Raw genomic sequence first — 13858 nt, 5'->3', positions numbered from 1 at the left:
CTTCGCCGAGACATGCAGATGCACATGCTAACCACAGTCAAAATGCAGACTTTTAATGCAAGAAAGTAATTTTTTAAAAGGTAAACATTCAGCAAGATTCTTATCCGTATACACCTTATGCAAAAACACTTCACCTTTTTCAATCTATATTCTACTAACTTATTCAATTAATTTTTCTTTAAATTTCTTAAAATCCGTATTATAATTAAATAGGACTTCTATAGTGGGACAGATAGAGTACTTAAAAGGAAAAATGGGTAAAGATTACGTATGAAACTATGTAATTTTTAAGTGACCTTAATCAAGTTTATATCATTATATTTTTTTGAAATAAATTATATAAGGTGTGAGAATCATGCAAAACTTTTTAAAGTATCTCATACATTTGTTCAACATCATATGGCCCACAACCATAATTGTGACTGATGTGTGTATCTACCCCGTCCATGTGCTTCACGTTTTCGGACCACACAAGTCCACAATTAAGGGGTTTAATTAAAACCCAATTAATTAATACTAACTTTAACTGCAGAGTACTACATTAATCATAATTATAATTAAAATTACAATTAACCTTAACTGACCCCAATTAAATATTTTAATCATTTAATTGAAATTAATGGACTACTTAGTACCAGCATCTGCATTGAAATTTTTATGTTTTTTAAAACTATTAGAACACCTATCCCGTCGTACTAAATTTACCACCCCAATAATTTTTTTGGGATTGTAAATTTTATTATTCTAGCTATCTTACTCAATAGATTTATGACGACCTAAATCTTTCATTTGAATTTAGGCATAGTATGCACACATAAATCTTAAAAAATAAGCCCTACATGGCTACATCGGCTATATATAAATGTTGAAGTTATCAAGTACCACCACCACCACGAGGACCACATTACGATGTTAAATTATTATCTTTTCTGCTTATTGGAGAAAGGCACAATTGCCTGAATCAAACTCATGCGGAGTAATTAACAAATTCAATTTTCGTAAAATTAAATGAATTGGTGCGATTATATATCGATTTTAGCAGCAGTAGAGCAAATTCCATGCCATCCTCCAATTTTCTCACATATAGTATAAAAATTATTTGAAAAGATGCACTAATGATTCGTGAATATTAATAACCGTTACCGGTGACTCAGGGTAAATTGGTTGGTAAATATGGGCGGTGCAGCTTCCTCTCTCCCGCTTGACTTGAATTCCGCCCACTCTCATTTTGTCTATATATGTTGGTTGACCTCGCACTCCCATTATTAATACGGCTTCCTTCGCTTTCAATTTCACACCATCACTTAATCTCTCTGCTTTTTTCGTTAATCCCGAAGCAACATGAGGCAGCCTACAGTTACCATGGAGGTCGGTCACGACGGCGTTGCGATCATCACCATCTCCAACCCTCCCGTCAATGCTCTCGCTCTTTCCAGTAAGCTTCACTCCTTCACCATAAATTCATTCTTCTATTATCATCGATCTCTGCTTAATTTCATTTTTGTGGCTAGTTTTTGATGGATTGAAGGACAAGTATGGTGAGGCCATGCGAAGAGATGACGTCAAAGCTGTTGTTCTCACAGGTAATTCTCCATTACTATTGCTTCATCCATGATGCTAGAATGTTAGCACTATTAAAACCTAGTGAAAGTGCAATTAGTGGCATGGTTGGCCTGATGACCTCTTGCTTTAACTGATCGCTGATTTTGTAAGTCTAATAAACAACTTTTAGGTGATGCTGGAAAATTCTCTGGTGGATTCGACATAAATGTGTTTGAGAGGGTGCATAGAACAGGTTTTTATTCACTAACTTTTTTATGCTCTTCTCTTCTTTGGTGCCTCATGCTTGAGAATACATTGAATTTCTAACTATGCAGGAGATACTTCCAACTTACCTGAGACATCTATTAGCGTCGCGGTCAATTTAATAGAAGGTCCTCCTCTAACTTGGCATTAACTGAATATTGCCATTTAATGCTTACCACTTAATTTACCTTATGCTTAAAGTTTTTGTTCATTAGATGGAAAGAAGCCTACTGTTGCTGCCCTGCAGGGACTTGCACTTGGGGGTGGATTGGAACTAGCTTTGGTTCGTGATCTTCTCTGACATACAAGTGTCTAAAGTCAACGTCATTTTATTATGTCTGATGAAGTTTATTTCCAGTCAATCATATTGGTGATCATTGTGCAGGCTTCTCACGCGCGAATTGCTGCACCAAAGACACTACTTGGTCTGCCTGAACTTACTCTAGGTGTTATACCTGGGTCAGGAGGTATGAACTCCAGCAACATCTTATTTGTTAATTCATTGGGCAGTATATCGAAGGAGACAATTTTCAGTTTTCACTAAGTGACTGCTATCTTGGTCATGGTACAATTCAAGGCACACAACGTCTCCCTAGGCTTATCGGGCTGCCAAAAGCACTTGAACTCATGCTGGTAGGTCTCCAATTTTTATATCAAGAACTTACAAAGTAGTTGCATTGAACCTTTAAGTAATTTGTGTTATTTTCTCATTGTATATACTTTATAGCTTTAGTCCAAGCATCTCACATTCTCACAATAAGAAATTTTTATATGAATCATTCCCTGCACACACACACATATGTGTATATATGTATATAGAAAGGGTAGGGTTCAAATTAACCCTTAGTTATTGACATTTTTACTCCTTCAATCTTGAAAACTAGGGTGTATGCATCACCTGTCTCTGAATCCCCCAGAGTTTTAAATGTTATCACGAGAACCAACCAAATATAGATGTAGCTATATATCTTTACTTCACAATCATTCATGAGAGTGATTTGCATGTCTTCTGTAATGTGTTTATAAATGGGCATTGTTTTTCTCTTTGGTGGTGTTACGTGTACAGTTTTCTAAATCAATTACATCCGAAGAAGGAAAAGATCTAGGCCTTGTTGATGCTGTTGTACCTTCTGATGAATTATTAAAAGCATCCCGCCAGTGGGCACTAGACATCATAGAGAGGCGCAAACCATGGATACGCTCTCTTCATAAGATAGACAAACTTGGTTCCCTGCCAGAAGTGGTTGCTATTATAAAAACAGCAAGGCAGCAGGCCAAACAGAGTTTTAAAAATTTGCCTCAGCACCAGGCATGTCTTGATGTAATTGAGGAAGGAATCATTCACGGTGGTTATCATGGAATTTTAAAGGTAACTTTTTTTCTAACTTGGGCTGTCAAAGTTATCTTACACAATTTAGTTGATACATCTTATAGAATATATACTACTCCTACCTGTTTTGTCATTATTCTTGCAAGATATATTAGTGGATTTCCGGAAATCACTCCCCATGCACTTTATGTGTGTTTTCTGCAGGAGTCGAGAGTATTTAAAGATCTAATCTCTACAGACACATCAAAAGGTCTAGTGCATGCGTTTTTTTCTCAAAGGGCAACAAGTAAGGTATGATCACCCAGCAAACCCCTTTGCTGATAACTTCTTTTTCTGCACGATGTCAGCGAAATTTGGAATCGTACATAGGAAAAATGTTAAGGTTCAATTACAAAAATTTGTCCATGCAAGTGTCAGTTTGTGCAAGTGGAACCATTCAAACTTAAAACATCATGCAAGATGTAAATTATCTTCTCATTATCACTTTGGTCATCATGAAGTGCTTTTTCCTAGTCCAAAATTTCTTGTACTTGGAAACTGATTCCCAATAAATTTATTGCATTTGCTTATATGTGTATAATGGAGACTTTTCTTCAGCTATACCTTTACAGGGCGAAGAACCATTACAGAGTCTCAAAAGTCTGTAGCTCATAATACCTTTTGAAGTTTTAACTAAAGATGGGAATAGTATTTTGGACTCGTGAGGTTATTTGATCAGAATCGTTCATATTTGTAAAGAAAGTATTTCAGGGCTCATTTTAGTAGAGAAATTCTTGGCTTTGATGGTATGAGAATCAGAGTATTGTTTCTATAAAAAACAAAGCCAGATTGAACTTTGAAGTATTCTACACTATAGCACCATTGCCTGTGTTGTGTCTACAAAATTTCGATAAAAAATCTTCATGAAAGGGCTGTCTTGCTGCATCATATTTTTCTAAACATTAAAGCCATTACTAGAAATTTTTTGCAATAAAAATTGTCATGAAAGGGCTGTCTCGCTGCATCATATTTTTCTAAACATCAAAGCCATTATCTTGAAATTTCAGCATCTTTATTTTTTATGTTTCCTGTTGCCCATTTATCAATTATCATAAAACAGCATTATGGTAAGCTAACTTTTAATAATACAGGTTCCAAATGTCACTGACATTGGACTAAAACCAAGAAAAATAATGAAAGTTGCTGTTATTGGTGGAGGGCTAATGGGTTCTGGCATAGCTACATCTTTAATTTTGAGTGATATATATGTCATCCTCAAAGAAATCAATTCTGAGTATCTTCTAAAGGGGATAAAAGCAATTGAAGGTTAGTTCAGACTTGCTATTAGTAGTAACAAATCTTTGAATTTTCATTCTTTCCATCTAACCAACAAAAAGGTGTTGAAGATGGATATCTATCTGATTACAAAGATGACCATATACAGTTCAGTCAGGCTTGGATGTTTTTTTCTCTCTCCATGACTTATCATTTTTGTGCTTATCTGGAAGGGAATGTCCGAGGTCTGGTATCAAGAAAAAAATTGGCAAAGGATAAAGCTGAGAAAGCCCTTTTGATGGTTAAAGGCACTTTGGACTACTCTGATTTCAAGGATGTGGATATGGTTATTGAAGTAAGTTATTGCAATTTATCTCCGTAATATAGGCAGTCTCTTGTCATATTTGCCTTTCTAGTTATGGATATCAGCTTTAGTATTTGCTTGTTCATATTCTAGCTATTCTAATAGTTAGATGTGTCAGGTCTGGTAGTTCCCCCAAAAAAATCTCTCCTGTCTTAGTCACTGTCTTCTATAGATATCACAGATAATAGGCTGTAAATTTTGATTTGCATTTAATTACAAGGGTTTGATACCATTAGAGATCTACTCCATTATGCATTCGCATATCATATTTGATTCAACTCTAGATTGCATCATTTCTAGGACGTGACTAATCAACTGTACTGTTTCTATCCAGTTCTGCAATTCTTCTGACATGTGTCTTATTTCAGGCTGTTGTTGAGAATATTCCTCTGAAGCAGAAAATTTTTGCTGATATTGAGAAAGCATGCCCACCTCACTGTATTTTGGCTTCAAATACTTCTACTATTGACCTCAATATAATTGGAGAAAAGACCAAATCACAAGATCGGATAATTGGTGCACATTTTTTCAGGTAAACTTCTCCCTGATCAATTAAGATCTTGGTTGACATTATTGAGGCAACAATTAAATAAAACTGATAGAATGTTTTATTCTAGCTTAATTTCGTTACTTACAAAAGAATTTTTAGTAATTTTTGCAATCTAGTCAATCTTTAAAATTTTGGTTATTTAGCAATGTTATTACACTGACTTCAATTTACTTCAGTTTCACATATGGTCCTCATTTCAGCAAAATTAAACTGAAATTGTCCTAACTCTTTTTAATGGATTTGTAATACAACATCATGACATCCCAGCTGGTGCACTTCAGATTAAAATGTGTAATAAACAATGAAGTTGTTTGATTTGGAAGCTTTATTAGTATTATTTCCACTAAAGAATCTGTGTATAAAATTTGGAACAAGTTGTCAAATACCGCCACCTTCTTCTACTTTCATAAATTTCTTCAATTGCTAATTGAGATGCAATTGTTGACAGCCCTGCTCACATAATGCCCCTTTTGGAAATTGTGCGGACGGAGAAGACTTCGGCACAAGTAATTCTTGATTTAATGACTGTTGGGAAGATCATAAAGAAAGTTCCTGTTGTAGTTGGGAACTGCACTGGTTTTGCAGTGAACAGAGCATTCTTCCCCTACTCTCAAAGCGCACATCTACTGTTACACTTAGGGGTGGATATATTTAGAATTGATCAGCTTATCAGCAACTTTGGCCTTCCATTGGGGCCATTCCAGTAATTTTCTTTCCTTCTATACGTAGTCATCTTCATATTTCTTTCTCTAGCTGAAGTTGACATCGTATCCAGTTTTGAAGATGCCTACGTTCATGATTTAACAATAACATTTATGCTTTGTCTGATTGTCTCCGTAATAAATTTTATAATATTTTATGCATACTGTTGATGAATGTGATTCTGGTACTTCTACAGGCTTCAGGATGTTGCAGGATATGGAGTAGTAGTTGCAACAACAGAAATATTCCGTGTATCATTTCCTGATAGGACATTTCAATCTCCATTGGTGCCTCTTCTTTTAAAGAACGGGAGAAATGGTAGTTATAAATTATTTTCTTGTTTGTCGTATAAGGATTTCATTTCATCTTCAAAATCAAGCTTACTGATATCAATCATACTGTTGCAGGAAAAAATAATGGAAAAGGATATTATATCTACGAGAAAGGAAGCAAGCCCAAACCTGATCCTTCTGTTCTCCCAATAATAGAGCAATCTAGAAGAACTATAAATATTATGCCTGGTGGCAAGGTACAAATCAGTTTTATTAAATCATAAGCCTGAGAAATGCATCAAATCTGTTGTGTCCTTGTCTCTGAAATATTGTTACATTTGAGATCGAAAATTCTTCTGGAATCATCCATGCAGCCTATATCTGTCACCGATGATGAAATTGTTCAGATGATACTGTTTCCAGTGGTGAATGAGGCATGTCGTGTATTGGATGAAGGGGTGGTTGTCCGAGCATCAGATCTTGATACTGCCTCTATTCTCGGCATGAGTTTCCCATCTTATCGGTCTGTTGCTTACCATTTCCATTCTTCTATTCAGTTTTCTTTTGGGCTAGTCGGGTCAAATGAGACAAAAATCTTGGTCATCTAGCATTCTCTCAAATGACACAAAAAGCTTAGAAGGAACGAGTAAATCTTCGTACGAATAATTGAGAATGGACAGTGAATTATACATCAAAATAAGTACTCTCAATTACTCAGATAAATCGTCAAGGTGCTGGCTATGATGTAAATGTAACCAATTAATAATCCAGTGTTACATATACATATAGGATCTCCCAAGAAAATATTAATTACTAGAATTAGTTATGATGGAAAAGTAATACTGAAAAAGTCTTGTATTCTGTGGCAGCGGCGGTATTATTTTTTGGGCAGACACCATTGGGGCAGATCATATATACAAAAGTCTCCAGAAGTGGTATAAATTATATGGTAACTTCTTCAAACCATCAAGGTTTCTGGAAGAAAGAGCAACCAGAGGCATCCCATTGGTAAATATTGTTTTACACTTAATATCACATTAATCTTCTTTCAGTTTAGTTATACGATGAATTGTGATATGTTCCAACTTCACAAAACATAAAATCGAGCCACAGATTTGTTCTTGATTGGATAAACAAAGAAAAAGGCGGAAAGATAGAAATGAAGAAAATGTTTAGAATAAAGGACCTCGTTGTGTCCCTAAAGAAAAATTATTACTAATATCATGGTAGTGTATAGGCAGTTTTACTTGCTAATTAGCGGACATTCGCAAGAAGGTTTGTCATCATACGGAGGTCAAAGGACAACTCATATCTGACATTTTATAATGCTTTTTGCCTTAATGTTTTCAATAGTTCTAATGACTAAGGGTACAATCTCACTTGGCAATGCTTAGCCGCGAGATATGATGAAAACTAGCGAATCAGAATCTAATTTCTGCACTTGGCGCATGCGAACTTTGATCTAATCTGATTTTGCGAGCCCTTTTGCGTATGGATATGGTTACGTGTTTGGTTTCATATTTGTCTGAAATACCTACTTCTCAGTTGTCAATTAAGGGAAGATAATCAGCAAACAAATTGATGAATTTCCTTGGATATTTATTTTTCTCTGCTCAAACTTTAGCGGCCTTATGCACCCATGTATATATTTACTATAAGTTGGAAGTCAATTTATATGCAGAGTGCACCCGCCACAACATCTTCTACAGCAAAGGCACGCCTATGATTCTCCTGCTGGATATTTTGGGCGAGGGGGAGAAAATAGCTTTAAACTGTACTATCAGTTATGTAATACTACCATTGTTTAGCAATATTTAATGTCTGAGCTTTCTCTTTGGCTCCTCAATCAGCCTTTCATTTAAGCAACCAATGAAAAATAATGAGCATAAGAGTTTCTGTAACTGCACTGGTGTGTAACATACAAATATTGTTTTGGAATGGTGTTTGAAGAATCAAAATTTGTGTTTAACTAACATGTACCAATGTAAAGTTTGCGAGGGAGAGTACTACAGATGTATACTGTGCAGCTTGCCCTTGCCATTTACCGATTTTCTTGACAAAAAAATGAAGTTTGGTGTATGTTACACCACATGCTATATTTCATAAGATTAGATTTTCAAGGCTGAGATGCACGCACGCCTCTTCCCAATCATGCAATATGCAAGATGAGTAATGGCAAAATTGGCTGAACAAGTGAACTAATAACAAGTAATAGTCCAATGATGATTTTCTTCCTTGTCTCTTTCACCAATGCAGATTGGCTTGGATGATCAGAGCACAGAGCTCTGGATTTCCTTCATAGCTTGAATAAGAGAAAGTTCTGAACTGTGCTCCTGTGGGCAGGCGACCTTCAAGATTGTTCTAGCCTTCTAGGCTAATGCATCATTGGAGAAATGCAGGCTTCCATGTGATGCTGGACTTCGACCAGACAGAAAGTTGTCTGAGAGGTCCAGTTCCTCTAAGTTGGATCAGACAACGAATCACAGATGGTGCCACAGAAGTCGTTGCAACTGAGTTGAGGGCTGTGATGAACTTCAGCCTACCAATCTCAACCGGGATAGCTCCTGTTATTGTCAAGATACAAACCTGATGCCTGGTGGCTGGTGGCAGGCTTGAAAGTTGATTGTATTGCAAGCCAGAGACTTATGGAGGTTTAACAAACACAGTTGATTCTAGGTTTTTCTCAACTAGATCAGAGTGTAGCTTGAATGCTAGCCTTCTAAGTCTAGTAAGCTCAGTTCAGAAGTTGCCCGCGAGCAGGTTGTTTGACATATCCAAGTGAAAAAGGTTTTGAAACTCTCCAATCCAACCAGATATCATGCCTCTTAAGATAGTTGAAAGATCATTGTCGAATCACTATATAGCAATCAATGAGTTTCTTACAAGAGAAGGGGCGTGCAAAAAAAAACTAGAAAATGTTAAAAGTTTATATATTTATAGGCAAATAAACTCATAATAATTCATCTGTTTTTTGCTCGTCAAGTTTATTAGTGTTACTGTTCAATGAAATTTTGAAATCAGATTACTTTTTTAGGACCAAATCCTATCCAACAAATAGACTACTACTGAACTCGTGTAACGTTTTCTCAAGGAAGAATTTCAAATATGAAATACTATTAAGGTTAAGAATAAGTTGGTGAGAAATATACATAAGGAACGCAAAGGCAACATCAAATTGTTTAATGTTAAGCATGTACTTACACTGATCTCTATTTTAATGTTAAGCATATGTTTGTATATTTTTATCTATGTGCATAACCTTAGAGCTGAAATATATCTTAAATGTAGTGAATAATAACAATATAAAATCATTCATTTTCAAACTGCCAAACTAGTTGGATAGCAATTGTTTAAAAATAAAAAGGTAATCCTTTAAATAAAAAGACAAAACTGCCCCCCTCTTGGGAGATGCTAGATACAACTAATTCCTCACATGAGACCCTTACCCTTTTACCCTTGAGTGGGCTCCGGGCATCAGCCCACTCGCACCAGAGAACGTGCAGTACGTTGAGCCTTTTGAGTCCAATACCACTTACTCTAATTGCATCTCCTAGTAGAGTCTTACAAACAAACACCAACATATCACATAGCCAAAGATGATGCTGAAAACGGACCTCAGTCAAAATTTCAAGCCAAGAACATCTGATGAGATGTACCAGCAGATGGCAGGCTCACTCAATGTAGAACTTCTTTTGTACCGGAGGCACTGGTTTTCCAGATGCCCGGTTAAACTCACAGTTAAGATCAACTTCCATCAACCGGTGATTCACCTTGGAGCGAGTCATTAAGAAATTAATTTTCAACTCATCACCAGATAGAACGTTCCGATGAGGATGCAGTAAGAACACCTGGAATAATGAAATAGTAGTGTTATTACCACATACATGACTGGACGATATCCAAGGACTCAGAGAGAATTATAACATTCACTTAAGCTACATGTCAGATAACAATGTAATGTGACTATCACTTTCCAGCGTATTTATCATACGAGATTATTAAATTAAATCAGAACAGAAAATCAACCTTTAAAACCCTAGGGGGCATTTATTTTCAGTGGTATAATTGATCATTAAAACCATCAGGATACAAGTCCTTTACTATAATTTGACAAGAACATAGTATAACTGGAATTTTTGGGTTCTGTTAATGCCCACTCTCCCTACGCCTAGGGTCACCGGGAAAATGAAAGGCTCTAAACCATCAATACAAATCCCGGAAGTATCTTTTTACAACCTAAAAGCTTACTGATGAATACTACTTACTACGTAAATGCATGGCACTTTTATTGGACAAGATGAAGAACATAGCTACTACCAACCTGCTGGCCCCAATGCGTGCCAAGATCTTCATGTGGGGCAGTTGTTAACTCAACCTCCTTTTGAGCTGGACTCTTATCGCTTCCCTAAGTAAACAATTGAACCGGTAAATATAAGCGGTGTTATACTACACCAGAGCTAAAATCATTAATATTAAAACTCACTCGAAAATGGACATCAAACCATCCACCAAAGCCACATAATCTTGCATCTTCTGTGATGGATGTGGAAATGTTTGCACGAACATCGCGTATATCATCAACAGTAACTGTCAAGCAGTCAATCTCCTTGATGATCACAGGTGTACTGATAATTTGGTTTGGATGAAGGTTGTCCCAGAGTGATGTCTGAAAGTTTAATAACAGTAAACATTAGTCCTATAAGGAGACTTTGCAGAAAAAAAATTCATACATATTAAACAGGTATAAACTGAATAAAATGTGATTCAATAAATGAATATTCAGAATAAAGACTACATGCGAAAGTGGTGAAAATATATCATGCGAGAACATTGAATATGTGATTTGAAGATTCTATTAGATTAAATTTAAATTATTTACGACACCAACCTGCAAATAATATTTCTTTTGTTCTTCCTCAAATGGTTTTGTCAAAGCACTCATGTCTACGCCATAACAAGCTTCTGTCTCCTTGACAAAACCAGACCAATCCTCCATTGCTCCATCATAATCTCTCATTTTCTGATCACCCAACCCTGACCTGATAGGAGCCATCCACATTCGGGCATGGCTGGGATACCTGTGAGATTGGAATTGATAATCAATAATACCATCAAACATTAAAGTCACTGAATTACAAACTTAACATATTAGCAGTTGAATGATCAACTCAAAGATGTGTGGTAATCAAATGTAAGTAACACTGGGAGTCTGGGATACTAATTAAAATGCTTGGTGCACTAGGAATGAGCGAATGGGAGTCCCATTTTCCATTTCGGTCTGTCCGTGAATAGGAGAGTCCCATCCGTGAATAGGAGTACCAGTTCATTTATACTATAAATGGTAATAGGCCCCACATTCCACTAACTCATTTCACTCACATTTTATTTAAAAGTAATATATACGACTATACGAGTGGGGTCCATATACCACTAACTTTTTTCCACCCACTTTTCTTAACATTTCTTAAAACCAGTGCCGAATAGAGATGGGACTCCTATTCGCGGACAGAAGGAGTATAAGTAATTGCTCTCGAGTCCATCAAGAGAGAAGTTGGGCGGTTGAAGTCCGGCAAAGGTAACCCTGATCTCTACATTCTACAATGAATAAAGCGAGTAGGAAACCGGTAGATGTGTTGGTGAGTTCAGCTAAGATTTCCAACTGGAAAACAGATTACTAGACAAGGGGCGGCAGTTATACATGCAATCACAATGATGATGAATGTTCGTCATCTTAATAGATTGTACAATAGTTCGATTCAAAGAACCAAATATTTAGAAATATCATTCGAGAACACAAGAAATTCAGAGTACAAAGTACTCAATCTCCATTACATCAGGACCTGTGGTCTCACTACAAATTTGCTGGTTTAGAGGAGAAAGACATCCTCTTGGATAATCAAGTCGTTAAAATTAGTATATGAGGGTTCGAATTGGGTATTATCCAAGTCATATTCTGAACTGCTTTAATCTCCAGAATGCAAAGTCATCCAGATTTCTGATTTAATATATCAAAACAGTAGTTTCAATCATAGAGACTCAGATTACAGGAAAATATAAAACACTTTAGTACTCCATGTTTACATATTTGGGGGAAGGGAGTCACAGTTGAAGCTTACCAACCGAGAGATGCTAATTGCTAACCAAATAAATAAAAGTTTTTTTGCACAATAAACAAAGAAGGCAAGAAGCAAATAGAGCGAAAATTTACTCATAAAAAGAGTACTAACATGACACCACCGGGATTCAACCAGCGATCCCGCGCAAAGAGTACCGAGTCAAACATTGATTCACGTAGAAGAAAGTATCCCATCCATTCTGAAATTATTACATCAACTACACACAGAAGGAAATTTCTTAGAAGCATAACAAGATGCAAGATTAAGAATTAGTGAAATCAGAAATAAGAGAAAAAAAGTGAAACAATGGTGATTATGAATAAGCATGAAACCTTTTTCCGGCAGCACAATGTCCTCCATCGATCCCTCGATCACCTCAACCACATCCTGGAGCTTGTTTGCTTTGACAAGTTCCCCCGCATGTTCGGACATCTTAGTGGCTTCTACTGCATAGACTTTCCTTGCACCAGCTTGTGCAGACCATATAGCAAGAATTCCGCTTCCAGTTCCTACATCCAAAACAACCTATTCCGCGAGCAAACAAAATCAGTCCATAACCTCTCAAATTTCCATCAGAATAATCATCGAAACACGGAAATTGCACTGATTATACACCTAGCCGGAATTTCTAGCAATTTTCATTCTAAAAAACTGGCCATATACAGCTTATCTAATCCAAACAATAACAAAAACAATTCAGCTGTATAAAGCAAAATTTCGACGAAAAATATTCAAACAACATGATAGCAAAAAAAAGGCTAGAGATTTGAACATATTTAGAGGGGGAAAATTGTATACCTTTCCCTTGAAATGGTGCTTGTTCTGGAAAACGGCGTTGTAGTAGGCGTCCATCCGAACGCGGTCGCAGAGCATCTCCTTCTGGTGGTAGAGGAAGCCATAGGTGCAGAAATAGTTGGCGAAATCAACGCCCTTGTCTACGGCGCCGTTGGCGGCGGGGGCGCTGCTTCCCATTATCAATTTACGCGGTAGCGGATTGGAGTGGAAGGAGAAGTGAAAATACAAAAATCGGTTCTTGCGTTTAGGGTTAGGGCACATGTCAAAACACTGTGTATTTATAGGTCGAGTTATTGGACCGTTGCATCATGAACCGGCCGAATCGGATTACATTTCAGACTGGTCCGGTTAGGTCTTGTTTTAGTTTTGAATGTAGAAAGTGAAAATAATGTTTTCATACACCTAAATGCAGAAGTGAAATTTTTCCATGACCATCCTTTTCTCGTTCTTTTTTACTTTATTATTTATGGCCCTATCTTCTACAATATCATTTCAATTGTTAATTTTTTCTTTTCTCTTATTTTATACATGTGTCAAATCTAAATGATTTATTTTTATGAAACGGAGGGAGTATATAAAAATGAGAGAGATAAATATTTTATTAGAAAATGATATAGGTTGGGTCGGATGTGAGGGGTGTCAATCCGGGCATCTTGTTTGGTTTATCGA

At 36.4% G+C, this 13858-nt stretch overlaps 2 protein-coding genes across 2 annotated transcripts; one reads left to right on the top strand and one right to left on the bottom strand.

Moving 5' to 3' along the window:
- Positions 1-1267: 1267 nt before the first annotated feature.
- Positions 1268-8247, top strand: LOC125192268 (peroxisomal fatty acid beta-oxidation multifunctional protein AIM1-like). The gene is made up of 18 exons (XM_089069983.1): positions 1268-1435; positions 1512-1583; positions 1733-1795; positions 1878-1934; positions 2022-2089; positions 2192-2273; positions 2384-2439; positions 2873-3175; positions 3341-3427; positions 4267-4441; positions 4624-4745; positions 5123-5286; positions 5753-6007; positions 6203-6324; positions 6414-6535; positions 6653-6801; positions 7148-7286; positions 7960-8247. Exons 1-18 carry the CDS (start codon positions 1342-1344, stop codon positions 8002-8004), a joined length of 2175 nt encoding a protein of 724 aa, XP_088926109.1. The 5' UTR covers positions 1268-1341; the 3' UTR covers positions 8005-8247.
- A 1323-nt stretch (positions 8248-9570) lies between these two features.
- On the bottom strand, positions 9571-13435 carry PRMT10 (protein arginine methyltransferase 10). Its single transcript, XM_048089793.2, has 7 exons — positions 13193-13435; positions 12727-12919; positions 12506-12611; positions 11167-11356; positions 10762-10944; positions 10600-10683; positions 9571-10126 (listed from the first exon to the last, which is right to left on the bottom strand). Exons 1-7 carry the CDS (start codon positions 13364-13366, stop codon positions 9950-9952), a joined length of 1107 nt encoding a protein of 368 aa, XP_047945750.1. The 5' UTR covers positions 13367-13435; the 3' UTR covers positions 9571-9949.
- Between the last annotated feature and the right edge of the window lie 423 nt (positions 13436-13858).

The sequence above is a fragment of the Salvia hispanica genome, chromosome 4 (assembly GCF_029641045.1).
Source record: "Salvia hispanica isolate PSC_SH4W2 chromosome 4, Shi_PSC_v1, whole genome shotgun sequence".
NCBI classification, from domain to species: domain Eukaryota; kingdom Viridiplantae; phylum Streptophyta; class Magnoliopsida; order Lamiales; family Lamiaceae; genus Salvia; species Salvia hispanica.
Note: the sequence above shows the minus strand (reverse complement) of the source record. Positions and strands in the feature narration are given on the sequence as shown.